A 16,840-nucleotide genomic window follows, 5' to 3' on the forward strand; every position below is an offset into this window, starting at 1 on the left:
CTCCACCCAACAACAGAATACACATTCTTTTCAAGATTCTTACCAAGATTGACCATATTCTGGGCCAGAAACAAATTTCGACAAAATTAGAAGTGTTCAAATATGTTCTCTGACTTCTGTCAGAGATCCCCAAGACCACCCTCAGGTCAGCGATTCACTAGAAAGACTCACAGAACTCAGAAAAGTTATCATACTCATGGTTACAGTTTATTACAAAAAAAAGCTACAGATTAAAATTAGTAAAGCCCCCCCCAAAAAAAAAAAAAATTAGTAAAGCCCAAAGGCACATAAGGCAGAGTCCAGAAGAGACCACAAGATCTTCTCACAGTGGGGTGATACGGACAGCACTTAGTTCTCCCAGCAACGATGTGGGACAGCACTAATGGTGTACTGCCAGCCAGGGAAGCTTGCTCAGGCCATCATGTCCACGGTTTGTATTGGGGGTCAGTCAAGAAGGCATAGAGTGCCATGGAACTTAATTATTTGGTCTCTAGTCTCCCTAGAGGTCAAAGTGGTATAGTGTGGCCTAAGACCTACACTGTAAATCACATTCTAAGTATAACTAAATGGCGTGGCCTGAGGCCCCAGATGTACAAAGACACTCTTATCAGGTAGGATATTCCAAGGGCTTAGAGCTTTTCTCCCAGCTGATCAAAGGCCAGTCCTTTCTTTGGAATGTGCAGAGTTTGAACATCTCAAGCCTGTTTAGTCTTTACTGCATAGACCATAATGGAATTAATTTAGAAATCAATAACAGAAAGATCTTTGGACAATCCCTGAGTGTTTGGAAACTAAATAACACATTTTTAAAGAAGAAATCAAAAGTTAAATTAGAAAGTATTGTGAACTGAATGAAAGTAAAAACACAACATACCAAAATTTGTATGATACTGCTAAAACAGTACTGGGTGAGAAATTTATCACACAAAGTGCATATATTAGAAAAGGAAAAAGGTCTCAGATGTATACTTTGACTTCCACCCTAAGAAACTGGAAAAGGAAGAATAAATTAAGTCCAGTGTATGCAGAGGAAAGGAAATAATAAAGATCAGAACAGAAATAAATGAAGTAGAAAAGAGGAAAAAATAGAGAAAAATCAGTAAAACCAAAGTCAATGAAATCAAAAGATCTCAATGAGAATTTCAACTGTTCAACTGATAAACTGTTAGACTGTTCAGGATGAAAATAGAGGACACAAACAAATCAGGAATGAGAGAGATGTCACCATTAGAGATTCTACAGATACTAAAAGGATCAGGGAGCATTATAAACAACACTATACCAATACATCTGACAACTCAGAAGAAATGGACAAACTACTTAAAAGATGTAAACTACCAAAGCTCACTTAAGAACAAAGAGATTATCTGAACAACCGTATATCAAAGAAATGGAATTTATAGTTAAAAAGCTTCCACACAGAAAACTCCAGGTCCAGATGGCTTTACTGGTAAATTCTACCAAACATTTAAGAACAAAATAGTAATTCTACACGAACTCTTCCAGGAAATTGAAGGGAGGAGAATACTTCTCAAGTCATTTGATGAGGTTAAGACTTACCCTAATACCAAAATCAGACAGAGACATTACAAGGAATCTATAGACAAATATTCCTCATGAACATAGATGAAAAAAATTCCAAGCAAAAATTTAACAAATCAAATCTAAAAGTGTAAAAAAAAGGATAATACATCATGCATGGTCAATAGGGTTTATCTCAGGAAAGGAAGTTTGGTTTAATATTTGAAAATCAGTCGATTTAATTCACCAGATTAAATAAAAGAGAACAATCCATAGACACAGGAAAAGGATTTGAGGAAATCCAACATCCGTTTTTGATATAAACTCTTAGCAAAATTGGTGTAGACGGGATCTTCCTCAACCTAATAAAGGTCATCTATGAAAAACTGATAGTTAACATCAAATTTCATGTGAAAGACTAAGTGCTTTCTCCCTTAGGTCAGTAATAAGATAAGGATGTCTGCTCTCACCATTTCTTTTCAGTGTTGTACTGGAGGTTCTTGACAGTGCAATAAGGCAATAAATAGAAATAAAGGCATCCAGATTGGAAAGGGGGAAGTAAAACTGTCTTTATTTGCAAACAACATGATTGTGTAGAACTAACAAGTGAATTTAGCAAGGGTACAGAATATAAGATCACTATTCAAAAATCTATTGTATTTCTATATGTTAGCAATGAACAAAAGGAAATGAAAATTAAAACAATACCACTTACAACAGCATAATAAATATGAAATACTTAAATCTAACAAAAGGTTTGCAAGGCATGCACACTGAAAGCTACAAACCATTGCTGAGAGATGTAAAGAAGACCTACATAAATGAAGACACATACTCTGTGCATAGGTCAGAAGACTTAATACTGATTTTAATAGACATTTCACCAAAGAAGATGTATGGATAACAAATAAGCACATGAAAAGTCAGTATCATTAGTCATTATGGAAATGCAAATCAAAACCACAATGAGATACCACTTCACACCTACTTAGATGGCTATAACAAAACAGTCAGACAGTAACAGGTATTGACAGGAATGTGGAGAAACTGGAATCCTCATAAATTGCTGGTGGGAATGTAAAATGGTAATAGCCACTTTGGAAAACAAGTGTTTTTTAAACAGTTAAAAGTAAATTTGTTATCTGACCCAACAATTCCACTTCTAGGTATTTACCCAAGAGAATTAAAAATACATGTTCACACAAGAAAATTATACATGAATGTTCATAGCAGCATTATTCATAATAGCCAAAAAGGAAGCAACCCAAATGCCCATTACTGGCAAATGGACAGATAAAATGCACTCTATCCATATAGCAGTAGAAAGAAATGGAGTATTGCTGTAACTTGGAGGAACATTGAAAACATTATGCTAAGTGAAAGAAGTTAGACACAAAAGACCAGATATTACATGATTCTATTTTTATGAAGTGTCCAGAAAAGGTAAATCTACAGAGACAGAAAGCAGATTAACAGTTGCCTGAGGCTGGGGCTGAGAATAGAGATTGATTTGGGCAGAAAGGATCATTTGGGGATGATGGAAATGTTCTTAAACTGGATTGTGTTGATGGTTGTACAACTCTATGAGTTTATTTTAAAAATGTTGAATTTTACTTAAAATGAGTGAATTTTATGGCATGTAAATTATCTCTCAGTAGAGCTATTTTTAAAAAATGATATACTGTATACTGATAATCCAGACACATAATATTGGTGAAAGAATAGACCAAAAAAATCAGTGGAACAGAATAGGGATCCCAGAAATAGACCCACTCAACTATAATCAACTGATTTTTGACAAAGGAGCAAAGGCAATTCAATGGGGAAAGGTAGTCTCTTTAACAAATAGTGCTGGAACAAACGAACATCCACATGCCACATGTGTGTGTGTATATATATATATATATATATAGACACAAACCTTATACCTTTCACAAATATCAACTCAAAATGGATTGTAGACCTAAATGTAAAATGCCAAACTATAAAACTTCTGGAAGATACCATAGGAGAAAACCTAGGTGACCTTGGATTTAGCAGTGGCGTTTTAGAGACCACACCAAAAGCACAATCCTTGAAAGAAAAAATTGATAGGTTGGACTTTATTAAAACTAACAACTTTTGTTCTGTGAAAGACACTGTTAAGAGAATGAAAAGTCACAGACTGCAAGAAGATATTTACAAAATAGATATCTGATAAAGGACACGTATCCAAAATATACAAAGAACTCAAAAAGCCAACAGTAAGAAAACAAACAACGGAATCGAAAAAAGGGCAAAAGATCTGACAAGACGTTTCACCAAAGAAGGTATACAGGTGGCAAATAAGCATAAGAAAAGATCAGTGTTGTATGCCATTAGGGAACTGCAAATTAAAACAACAGTGAGACACCCCTATACATACTAGAATGACTAAAATTAAAAAAACTGATAACACCAAGTGTTGGCAAGGATGCTGAGTAGTAGGAACTCTCATTCATTTCTGGCGGGAATGCAAAATAGTACAGCCACTTTGGAAGACAGTTTAGTAGTTCCTTATAAAGCTAAAAATAAGATCTGATAGAAAAACCCAAACAAACTTTTTGGCCAACCCAATAATATTTATTCTTACAAAGCTATCTGTAAATAAAATATATTTATTTAGCTATTTCTTACACACACATTCTCACCATACAATCCACCAGTTCCCCTTCTTGGTATTTACCCAATTGAGTTGAAGTCTATGTCCACACAAAAACCTGCCCGTGAATGTTTATAGTAGCTTTCTTCATAATTGCCAAAACTTGTAAGCAACCGTGGTGCCTTTAAATAATGAATAAATGGAATGTTATTTAACGACAAAAGGAAGTTAGCTATCTGCCTACAAAAAGACATGAAGGGACCTTAAAAGCATATTTCTACGTGAACGAAGCCAATCTGAAAAGGCTACATACTAGATGATTGCAATTATATGATATTCTGGACAAAGCAGAACTGTAGAGACAGTAAAAAGATTAGTGGTTGCCACGGGTTCAGGAGGAGGGCTAGAGGGATAGAGCACAATTTTAGGGCAGTGAGTCAATTCTGTACGATGCTGTGATGGTGGATACATGACACCATGCATTTGTTAAAACTCATAGAACTTCACAACCCTAAGAGTGGACCCTCATGTAAACGACGGACTTTAGTTAATAAAAAATAGAGTCAATAAAAATAAAAGAAATCATGATGAAACATTAAAAAAGCACAACCTCAATAAAGCTGTTAAACAATAACAAAATCTGTGGCCGACCCGCACCTTCTGCGACAACGTGGTCACCTCTGAGCTCCCCGGCACACTGTCCTCAGCTGTGCGCTCCCTGTGGATGGAAGTGGTTTCTCCTTCCCATGCAGTATGACCACCTCCTGTCGCTTTCTACAGCCTGGAGGGACTGTCACAGTTTGATAAGAGCACCTTGGAGGAGGCCATTCTCAGAGTGATGCACGGGAGGCTCTGGGTCACTTGCTGGCGTTTGGTGTGTCTGGTCCCCTCTGCGGTGGTGTCTGCTCTGAAAGCCAGCAGCTCACTTGACAGGTGTTGCTTGGGAGGCCCCAGACCTGGGTTCTCATTCCTGCTGTGCTGTTAACTGCCTGTCATGTTTTGGGCAAGTCGCTTACTTTACCATGATGGCTCTCAGCTTCTTCGTCTATAAAATGAGTGGGTTTCCCAGGGACCTCTCTGGCCCCTTCCAGCTGCAGAGCCGGACTGTGTCCGCATTGAAGCTTCTCGCGCCCTCGTGCGTGGAGTGAACGTGTGCAGTGTGTGTTTCCCGGTACCCCAGGGCACTTGACACAGCAGAAACCCTCCCCGCGGGGCTCCCTCTCTGCCTCCAATTGCAGGCGGGGACGTGGAGCCCGACGTGCCCCAGGCTGGTTGCCCAGAGCAGGGGCTGAGGTTGGTGCTGGGTTTATGCAACAGCTGCTCCTCTCAGCATTGTTATTTCTCAGTCTTTCATGCTTTCATATCCCGTCCCAGCCCTGAACTCTCTCTTGGCAAAGAGTAACCCCTCCATCTCCCAAGAAGTTCCCACACAGCAATGTTCTGGGTGTTTTCTTGGCCTGGAACTGAGAGGTGGCTTGGGGTGTTGTCATTACTACAGAACTCTAGGGCTGAGAGTTGGAAGATTTTCCTGGTAACTGAGGCTCCTGAGAGCATTTAGAAATGTTTTGTGTTCAATCGGTTAAGTGTACATCATGGGACAGAAGATACTCTGTACCTGGTATTGTGCTGTGAGCCTACCTGTACTTACTTTACAAAATTCTTTAAGGACCTTGAGACATACTTGAATGAGAAGCTCTGTTAGATCTGAATGGAATCATGGTGAAGTACCCGATCAAATTCTCAACCTGGATATCAAAGTCAAATGGTGCTTTCTGTATATTTAGGGGCCTCCTTCATCTGAAACTTATGGATATTCTTTTTGGTACTCCGTTTTGATGTTCCATTTTGTCCTTAGAGAGGGCAGAGTATCTGCTTCTCTAATATTATCTGGCCCTCTAGAGCAATATTAAAAAATTAAGCCCCATGGGGCTTCCCTGGTGGCGCAATGGTTGAGAGTCTGCCTGCCGATGCAGGGGACACGGGTTTGTGCCCCGGTCCGGGAAGATCCCACATGCTGCGGAGCGGCTGGGCCCGTGATTCATGGCCGCTGAGCCTGTGCGTCTGGAGCCTGTGCTCTGCAGCGGGGAGAGGCCACAGCAGTGAGAGGCCCGCGTACTGCAAAAAAAAAAAAAAAAAAAAAAAAAATTAAGCCCCATGAAAAACAACTTACCCAGTTTTTGTATGTTGATTTTTTTTTTAGGACTTTGTTTAGAGAAGTTGCCTATTTCTTCTTCTACCAGTAATCTCCTTGTGGATCGGGAACAGGATGTCATCACGTGTTATGAGAAGGCAGGGGACATTGCACTCCTGTACCTCCAAGAGATAGAAAGGGTAAGTGAGGACCATGTGTTCGTTCAGTTGATAATTTTTTAAAATTTCAAATCAGATCTCACAGAACTGTGGTCAGCCTCTGGAAGCCTTCAGCTTGTCTGTCTCTGGGTGCAAAGCTTTGCTTCTGTTCTTTAATGCTATGGAGAATATGGTGGTAAATGTGGCACCTTGTGAAAATAGATGGGTCAATGTTTGGGAAGCATTTTAACATCCTCTAAGCAGAAATGACACTATGCATCTATTTATACCCTCAGTGCCCCGAAGCTGGCTACTCATTCCTGTTCTCATAGGCAAAACAGGTTGAGCTTCCTTTGTACTTGCGTTGATTATGTACCAACATAGGGTACATCTGGAGTTTGGGAGGCTTTACTTCAATGGTCATGCCAAAGGGCTGCTGGGGACTCTCAACCAACCTGCTTGGAGCAGGCTGTGTGTTCTTGAGACCATCTGGGATGGTTTTCTCCCAGCAGTCAGTGGTTTGCCTCTGCTGTGGGGAATGAAACCAGAAGCTGATCAGAGGGCCATCTGAGGAGAGAATGAGTGAGCAAGGGACCCTGAGCTCACACCCTCAGACAGAGGACGTTGAAGGCTGGATGAGGCTGGGGAGCTTGGGCAACTTGTCTGTTTAGAAGGATCGCTGTCTTTGGCTCTGCTCTTCACTAAGTTACCTCCTTCACTTCTCAGCGTTAATTTTCCTATCTGTAAAAGGAGCATAGTAATGGTTCCTACTTCATGGAGTTCTTGTGGGCATTGTAAAAGGTCGTTTAAATAAAGGCATTTAGCCCAGATTCAGAAACAAATTGGATTCTTAGTAATTGACACTTATTTTTACTAAAAACAATAGCTCCTAGTCAAGTCCGCCCCTTGCAGAGCTTCCTGGTGTTCTAACCAAGGCTCCATCCTGATATTTCCCCTTTCGGACCCAGAGGTGCATCCTGTGAGATTGTTTGAAATGAGTAGAAGTTCTGTGAGACTTTTTGAAAATCGTCAGAATCTTGTTTCCCATCAACATATGGGTTCTCTGTTTCCTTAAGGATTAGAATAGAGAGGGACTACCAAAGTCTTGATAGTTTTTGTTATTTTATAAGTGTACAGATTGGAAGTAGTTTCTTTCATAGAAATCTTTTTGTAGTGTGTTGATGTGGGTGGCAAGGATCAGAATTACCTTTCAAGAGCAGGGAGAGTAGGGTGAGAGCCACAGAGAAGAGGGGGAGAGGATGATGGGAGTGGTGTCTGGCCTGGCCCATACCAGAATGGATTATACATCATGGTTCGCGATATCCAGGAATTCAGGAATATATTTGGCTGTCTTGCCAAAATGTTGTTCTATGAGAAAGGAATTATTTGTTATTCAGAACTGATGGTACGATCTTTAGAGAAATGATCATGCAGCTTGATTTTAAAATCTGCATGATTTTCTTTGTCTACCTCCCTGATGGCCAGTGCTGGGCCGCTGAGAAGTCTGCTTATGCCAGCTAAGCTGTTCTTGTGGACCCCACAGTCCTTGCCACTTAGAGGACCTTATTTTGCATTTTACTCTCTGTTGTCACGCTGGGGCCGCCTTCTCCTGGCTGGGAGAAAGGAGGTTCATCTGTTATGTGTGTCTTTAATGATGCGGGAATTGGCAGATCTGGATGTACTTCCTGTTGTGTTCCTTTATAACCACCTATTCACCACTGGGTTCTTTAGCCAGACCAGAAAGGAGACTCTCATAATCATAGGATTTAAAATAAATATTCTTCGTGGTTTTGAGGAAACAGTGATCATAGGATGTTAGATTTTGAGAAAAAAATGGAGGCCCAGAAAGGGAGACCCCCAAGGACACACAGGAAGTTAGGGCCAAAGCTAAGATTAGAACTCGGCTCTTCTGACACCTAGTTCAGCATCACTTACTTCATTATCCCAGGCCGCTGCCAATAAATGTGGAACCCCGTAGTTTCTTACACCCTTATATATAGAAAGTGCTCAATAAGTATTTGACCAAGCAAGCCATAGCTCTCAGTAGTGTGGGGAAGCAGCCCCACTCAGTGTATGGTTCAATTTCAAGGTATATATTAGATGACTTTCACATTTCTGGCTCTGATTTTCCAGTCTGAGTTTTCCTTCATGGGGAACCACTTTGGGTCTCCCCAGATCCAGTAAGCTGGGCTATTAGCAATGAGAGAGATTGAATGAATGAAACATCTGTTTTGACTGTAGTAGATGCTCAATAAATTATCTGTGACTAATTAGAAGTCTAGGGGAAAAATGACCTTCCTTAAGTGACCACTGGGCTTGGTGGAAGTTCAGCGGTTTTTATGAGACAAGACAATGGTGCCATGCAGAGGAAGGTACCTGTTTGGCCTTTTATTTCTTCCTTTAACTTAAGTGACTTTTAAGAATTATGCTAAATTGAAAACAAGTGTTAGGAAAATAAAATCTGAAGGAAGCAAAAGACTGGGGCAAGCTTAGGTAAATAGTGCTTTGCTTTTCTGGGTAGGTAGCCCTTTAAGTAGAAAACCCCCCACACTCTGTTCCTGTGTTTGTTCTGCTGGGCAAAGACAGTCTTTCAGTGGTTTCTCCCCTCATTTCCCAGCCATTCTAAAGCGAAGAAACTTGTGTTTGCCGGAAGCTTTTGGCATTTTATTTATGTGTTGCCTCTTAATGTCATTCACTAGCAAGGATAAAATTTGAGGAGAACTTTTGAGCACAGTTTGGACTATTGTGGAAAATGCTTTTTCATAGTCTGGAACCATCGACTTGTTTCTGATGCTGCCTCATTCCTCTTCTAGTTTCTCTAAGAGTGGGTATGTTTAGCAACGTTAGTGTTGTTTGTTTCCTGAAGGGCGGGGGCTCTTCAGAAAGGGGGCTGACCTTGGCTTCCCCTCCAGGCAGCTAAGTTAAGTTGGGAGAGGCAGCAGGGCCCAGGGGTTAAGTGACGCCGGCATTGGGATCCTGGCCTTGCCACCTCTTAGCTGTGGAACATCAGGCAAGTTACTCAACCTCTCTGTGCTGCCTCCGAACCTCAGCTGTAAAATAGCAATGATGATTGCTGTAAGGCTGATGTGAGCATAAATTGGGTCAACTCACGTTGTTCCCAGTACATGTTTAGCACACATTAAATGTTCGTTTTATTGTCATTATCTGTTCCTATGTCACCTGGCAGTGGAATCTTTCCTAACCTTTGAAGATTTCAGATATTTAGATGAAAATATGGAGTATTTTAGACATGCTGTTTTACTAAAAGTGTTAAATAATTTTAAAGAGATATTTATGGAGTCATTTTTTCAGGAGAATTTGGTTTTCCATTTCTTGCCTGGAAGCTAATGGAACACCATCTTGCCTAGAGTCCCCATATCATATCTGGGTTCTGAATCTCTGTTCACCCCGGCTGTTTGACCTTGGTCCAATCGTTTATATCTGTGTGCTTCAGCTTTCCATTTTCACGGCGGGATTAATACTGCCTGACTTGTCTGGGGAAGAAAACCAGTGAGCCACCAGTGTTCTCCACCCAGTATGATAGGAGCTTTCCATGTACTGTTCTCCCTCCTTGTTCCAAACAGGGAGGCAGGGCCAAAGGAAATTTGAACACCTGAAAGCCGTGTGCACTGAATATTTGTTTAGAGTTGTCCTTGTTACATTAGGGTCACAGAGACATCTGCTAATAATTTTCTCTGATAGTTTGTTCTCTGAAGGGGAATGAAAAATACCTCCAAACTTATGCATATAGAATAATTTAATCAAGTAAACCAAATTAGAATAGATGGACATGACATAGGTTGACCTTGATTAGTTTATCTTTGGATGGTGGCATTACACCACAGTAAATAAAGTTATCTGCCCCACAAGAAGCTTCTAAAGGTGCAACGATAGGAATAAAGATGACTTCACCCTCGAATATCATAATATGAGCCCTGCTTTTGGCAGATGAAATCATCCTGTCTCTGTCCTTTGCATGCATCAGCCAGTCAGCTGGGAATGGCTTTCTTGAGCAGAAGCCATGCCAGGGTGGAACCTTACCTTCTGCTGACAGTTCATTCCTTTACACCCTATTTTAGAAAAGAAGTTAATGCTAAATTATGGGACACCCATAGATTTTTTTATGGGCTGTTTCAGCGTTGAAGTGTTAAGAAACAGCTGGTGCCCAAATGTTGCAGGGCCCAGCCTAGACTTCATCTGTTCATCAAGAGCTGTTCACTGGTCATCGTGGTCAGTCCTTGAGTGGATTCTGTCCTCCCCACAGGAAGAACTCGCAGTGACACAGCTGAGACGTTGGATTCACAACTGGATTAGATTAAGGTTACTGTGTGTCTTGAACTCAAACAAGATGTCCTAAGAAAAGTACTCAGGGCTACTGACACGGAAGGCAGGGTGTGACTCTGGAGGTCCATGTGGCTGTGCTTTAGGGTCTAAAACATGAGATCATGAAAAAAAGATGGATTCTCCCTTCTCTTCTCCTTCCCAATCCCCGCCTTTTCACTTAAGCTGAAGCAGCAGGTTATAGGTCATGGCTTAACGTAGTACTTCCTTAAAGAAATGTCAAGAAACTGACTGGCCAGTGTGTTGCTCCGACTTTGAGGCTGCCATCTGACTGGCTGGGAAAGGAGGCTACAGCACACTTAAAGCTGAGTTAGAAAAGCCTGGAAACCAGAAAAGAACAGTAGCTTATTTTAATTTTTGTATGTTCTTGGTCAGTCTTTGCCCTCATAATTTTATAGCATTAAAGGGGTCTATATCTGTCTTTTTGCACTCAAAATTACATCAAAACTTCAAAGTGTTGTCATGGTTATGTAATATTTTACCAAGTGGATAGCCTCTATGATATAATTCACTTATAGTTGGGTATATATAGCCTGTTTTTATACTGCTCTGGTGCCAGCTTCCTTCAGGTAGCTTTTCCCTTGTTTTGCTTTGTTTCCTAAGGGCAAATTCCCAGAAGTTGGGTCATTTTTAACATTCTCGTTACTATATATTGTATCCAATTGCTTCCTACAAGTCATACTAACATCTTATACCTTTGGCCGTACAGGAGAGTAGTGGTTGCTTTGCAATCTTGACGGGGTTGCATTTGTTTCTAAGTTACTTTGCTGATTTGCTAGGTGAAAACAGTACTTTGCCAATTTGGCCTGCATTTCTTTGACTATCAGTCAGGTTGAAATTTTTTCCATCTATTTGCTTACTAGCTATATTTCTTTTCTTTTTTTTAAATCACAGCATTATTGAGATATAAGTCACATACCATAGAATTTACCCATTTAAAGTATTCGATTCAGTGGTTTTTAATATAATCACGGAGTTGTGCAACCATCACCAATACTTAATTTCAAAACATTTTCATCACCCCCAAAGGAAACCCTGTACGCGTTAGCAGTCACTCCCCATTTACCTCCAATTTCTCCAGTCTCTATAGATGTGTATATTCTAGACATTTCCTATAAATCAAGCCATACAACATGTGGTCTTTTATGACTGGCTTCTTTGGCTTAGCATAATGTTCTCACGTTGCAGCATGTATTGGTACTTCATTTCTTTTTATTGCCAAATAATAGGCCATTGTATGGAGATACGACATTATGTTTATCCATTCATCATTTTATCGTTTGTTATTTGGGTTGTTTCTACTTTGGGCTATTATAATAATGCTGCTATAACTTTTTGTATATAAGATTTCATGTGGTCAAATGTTTTCATTTTTCTTGAGTATATTCCTGGGAGTGGAATTGCTGGGTCATATGATAACTTTATGTTTAACCTTGTTATATTTCTTTTTTGTTTGTTTATACTTTCTCTCTGGTTTTAGGATGTAGTATTATTCTTATCATTTGAATAAAGCTTTTATACCATAAACATGTTAACCCATTATTATGTTTGCTCTGAATGATTTCCCACTCAGTACTTTTCCATTTCTAAATTGTTCATACATTTTAAATCTATTATATATATCAGTTGAATCTGATTATCTTTTTATTACATTTATTTCATTGTTTTAAAGCTGAAATACTGGGATAAATCTTCTCTAGGATATAAAAAGTTTTCAACCATTTTCCATTTAAAAAAACAAACTTTTAATTTTCAAATCTTGTTGGAGAGATTTATTTTGGTGTATGATATTAGATATGACTCTAATGTTTTCCTCAAACTTCAGTACCACTTTAAGATGATCTTATCTTTCTTTTTTCATATTTTCTGTTATGTATTTTAAGTCATTTAATAAAATTTTAGACACAACAGTAATTTCTGAACTTTCCTATTTTGTTCTGCTAATCTTATATTGCACCAGTGTGACACTGTTTAATAAGTGCTTCTTTATGATATGTTTTAACATCTGAAGGGATTAGTAACTACTTATATTTCAGAATACGCTTTGTCCTTTTCTGTTGGTATTTCTAGATGCATTTTAGAATAATTGGGATTTGGTCAAATTTTTATTAACGCTATACATTGGTTTGGAGAATTATATTTAGTCTTTACTCACCTGTGACCATGATACCTCTTTCCATTTTGCAAGATTTTTGTTTTACAGACTTCAGTAGATGGATTGTATTCCCAGATCTTTTCTATTTGTATTGCTTCGCGTATAGGATCATTTTTTTCATTGTATTTTCACATATAGCAATGCTTTGGTTTTTAAAATTCAATTACAAAAATATTTAATGAGTGCCTTCTTTGTTCTGCATACTGTGCTTGACACCAGGGGCACCAGAAGAAATAAGCCACAGAGCATGTCCTCAGGAAACTTACTGTTTTCTGAGGACACAGGTCCATAAACAGCACGTGGGCTGCTTTGGTGGGGAACGCTCAGAGAATTCTGCAAGCCCAGAGAAGGGTCTTGGACCCGTGCGGAAGTTGAGGGATGGCTCCTGGAAGAGATGACACCTGAGCTGAACCTTGAAGGCTGACAAGGATAGGAATACAGGGTTATCAGCCGCAATACTGAACTCCTCCATAAAAATAGAGTTGATTCTTTTCATTTTTCTAAGGATATGAACATATGGCAAAGGAATGATTTTTGTCATTATTCTTTCTTCCTTTCTAGTGTTTTCCACTTTATCTCTCTTTCATGCCCTATCTCCAGACTTTTCTAAAACAATGTTATTATAAAGGTGGTGGAAAGTATCCTTATTTTGTTCCTACTTGCAGGTGATACTTTAATATATCTCCAGTAAGGGTTATAGTGTTTACATGCTCATTGAGTTTCTCATTTGCAGTTCATAACAATTATGTAGGTATATATTATTATCCCCATTAATCAGATGAAAACAGTGAAGATCTGAGAGATCAAAGGAGTTGTCCTAAGTCCACAAGTGGTGAGGAATGTCAGAACCAGACCTTGAACCTGGGCCTTTTGACCTAAAATCTTTGGCCCCAGCCCACTTTCTGTCATGCTTCCTCAGGTGTTGGGTGTGTGCTTTTGCCCAAGCAGGCTGTACTTGTTAAGGATGCTTGCTGGCAGTCCTCTCACAGGGAAGTGTTTATCCACAGAAAAAGTGGTGGCTTCAACACTGCCAAACAATGCTCCTGCCCAGGCCCATGTGTTAGAGGCTCTTTGTGAGGAAGGGATTAAATCCAAGATACTTAGACTTCAGGGCAAACTCTGAGCTAAGCTATTCCCTCTCTCATCCACCTTGCATTTTTCCCATCCTGACTCATCCTGGCAGCCCTGACCTTGTCTTTTGGACTTTGTTCTGCAAGCAAATGCAGACTAATAGGACAAAGGGAGAGGAGTCAGACTGCAGAGTCAGGTAGACCTGAGTTTCAACACTCGTTAGCCATGTGATTTGGGCAACTTGCTCAGTGGAGCAAAGTCTCAGTTTCCCCTTCAGTAAAGAGAGGGTAATAGTGTGCGTCTCAGTGGGTTTTTGTGGGAGAATAAATGAGGTAGTCTTTGTACCTACATAGTGCCTAATGCAGAATAGGTTATTTTCTTATTGCTTTTTTCCCTGCATTTCTTATTGGCCCTGCAAATTTATTCATTCATTCATTTACTATGTGTTTTATTCATTTACTACATTTACTATGTATATTGAATGCTTACCCTGTCCCAGACACTGCAGTAGACACTGGATATATTAGTAAATGGAATAGACATGGCCCCTGACTTTGCAGGAGGTGCAGCACCACGGAGGGAGACAGCCAATAATCAAGTAAAAAATACATTAATAGGGCTTCCCTGGTGGCGCAGTGGTTGGGAGTCCGCCTGCCGATGCAGGGGATGCGGGTTCGTGCCCCGGTCCGGGAGGATCCCACATGCCACGGAGCGGCTGGGCCCGTGGGCCATGGCCGCTGAGCCTGCGCGTCCGGAGCCTGTGCTCCGCAACGGGAGAGGCCACAACAGTGAGAGGCCCGCGTACCACCAAAAAAAAAAAAAAAAAAAGATTAATAAATGCATTGAAGGAATAGAATAGGATGCTGTGGGAGGGAATAATAGAGGCAGGCCTGCTTTATGTTAGTGCTCAGGGAAGGCCCTTCTGAGAAATGACAATCAAGCTGATACATGAGAGGTGAGAAAGAGCGTAAGAGTAACATGATCCAGACTGTGTTTTAAAAAATTATTCAGGCTGCTTGTGGAAGGTGGAAAGGAAGTTAAGGTGCAAGAGAGGACATGGAGACTGTATTTAGGAGGCTGCTGTAGAAATCTCACAGGAAGTGATGGTAGCTTTGATGAAAGTTATGGTTGTGGAAATGGATATATACAGACATTTGAGAAATAATTAGGAGGAAAATCGTAATAGATTAGATGTGAGAGAGTGTCAAGGTCTCAAGGCTCAATCCCCAGTGTCTGATTTGGGCAGCTGGCTGGATGACGTTACAGTCGCCCCTTGGTATCTGTGGGGGATTAGTTCCAGGACCCCCTGTGAATACCGAAATCTGCAGATGCTCAAGTCCCTTATATAATATGGCATAGTACAGTCGGCCCTCCGTATCTGCAGATGTGGAACCCGTGGATACAGGACCAGCTGTATTTATAAGATGGAGTGATAAATAGAGGCTTCAGTTTGGGGCTGAATCTGGACTCCTAGGAGCGTAATCATGCTCAAAGTTTCTCTGGGGTAGAAGTTATGTGGCTTTTGTCCCAGGAAGGCATTGCAGGAGCTAGGAGGGAGATGCCCAGAAAGGGGCCCTTGAAGATGAGCCCCATCCCTGAGGTTCTGGTATAGAGACCCTTCTTAAGACTGAGGCTGGACCAGGAGAACCAAGAATTTCTCCCTTCCACCACCAGCCACATAACAAACACAGCACCAAGTACTACGCAACAGCAGACTACTACTGGGAAAGGGGCGTGAATGTGGAGAGAGAACTCGTCTGTAGTGCAAGCATACAGAGACTGCTAAAAACTGAGGGTGGAATAGAAACACTGAGGAAAACCCTCTGGAATCCCAAGTCCCACAGTTAGCAGCCCAATGCTGGAGGAGTTTGAAGCCCGTGGTGCATTGGAGGTAACTATAGAAACAATAAAACCCAGCTCCAGCTCAACTACTGACTAGGTTGACTCAATCCCCAACACTTAGGGCCTGATAAGAGAAAGGGGGTACACATTTTCAAGTGTAAATATTATTTAACTCAGTTTATTTGTGTATACACAATTGTCAACAATAAATAAAAAATTAAGGGCTTCCCTGGTGGCACAGTGGTTGAGAGTCTGCCTGCCGCTGCAGGGGACGTGGGTTCGTGCCCCAGTCCAGGAGGATCCCACGTGCCACGGAGCGGCTGGGCCCGTGGGCCATGGCCACTGGGCCTGCGCGTCCGGAGCCTGTGCTCCGCAATGGGAGAGGTCACAACAGTGAGAGGCCTGTGTACCGCAAAAAAAAAATTAAAAAAAAAAAATAAAAATTATAAGATACGTATATATACACACACAAACTGGAATAAACAAATCACTGTGACGAGCAATAAACAAAACCAAACCCAGAAATGACCCAGGTATTGGAACTATCTGATAGGAACTTTAAAATACCCATGAGTTATATGTTAAAGGATATCATGGAAAAGATATACAACACGCAGGAACAGATGGGAATTTCAACAAGGAGAAGGAAACTATAAAAAAAGTATAATTAAAATGCTAGAAATAACAAAACATGATATAAGAGATGAGGAACTTCTTCGATAGCTTTTAGAAGACTGGAAAGAGCTAAGAAAAAACTTTCATTTGAAGATAGGTTAATAGAGATTATTCAAAGAGAAACACAAAAAGAAAATTAAAAAGAGTGGGAAAAAAACAGAACAGAGCATCCAAGAGCTGTGGGAAAATATCATATATGTATTTGGTGCCCCAAGAGGATAAGAGAGAGAAACTGGGACAGAAGAACTATTTGAAGAGAAAATGGTTGGGTTTCCCTGGTGGCACAGTGGTTGAGAGTCTATCTGCCGATGCGGGGGACACAGGTT

At 40.5% G+C, this 16,840-nt stretch overlaps 1 protein-coding gene across 4 annotated transcripts in view; it reads left to right on the forward strand.

Moving 5' to 3' along the window:
- The window catches only part of TTC7B (tetratricopeptide repeat domain 7B), a 216,538-nt gene that overhangs the window by 27,827 nt on the left and 171,871 nt on the right, over positions 1–16,840 (forward strand). For all 4 annotated transcript variants that reach the window (XM_024736251.1, XM_024736254.1, XM_024736253.1 and 1 more), the window contains one exon: positions 6,342–6,472. In XM_024736251.1, coding sequence (XP_024592019.1) covers positions 6,342–6,472 — 131 coding nt within the window. The remainder of the gene's footprint in view (positions 1–6,341; positions 6,473–16,840) is intronic.

The sequence above is a fragment of the Neophocaena asiaeorientalis genome, unplaced genomic scaffold (assembly GCF_003031525.2).
Source record: "Neophocaena asiaeorientalis asiaeorientalis breed wild unplaced genomic scaffold, Neophocaena_asiaeorientalis_V1.1 scaffold152, whole genome shotgun sequence".
NCBI classification, from domain to species: domain Eukaryota; kingdom Metazoa; phylum Chordata; class Mammalia; order Artiodactyla; family Phocoenidae; genus Neophocaena; species Neophocaena asiaeorientalis.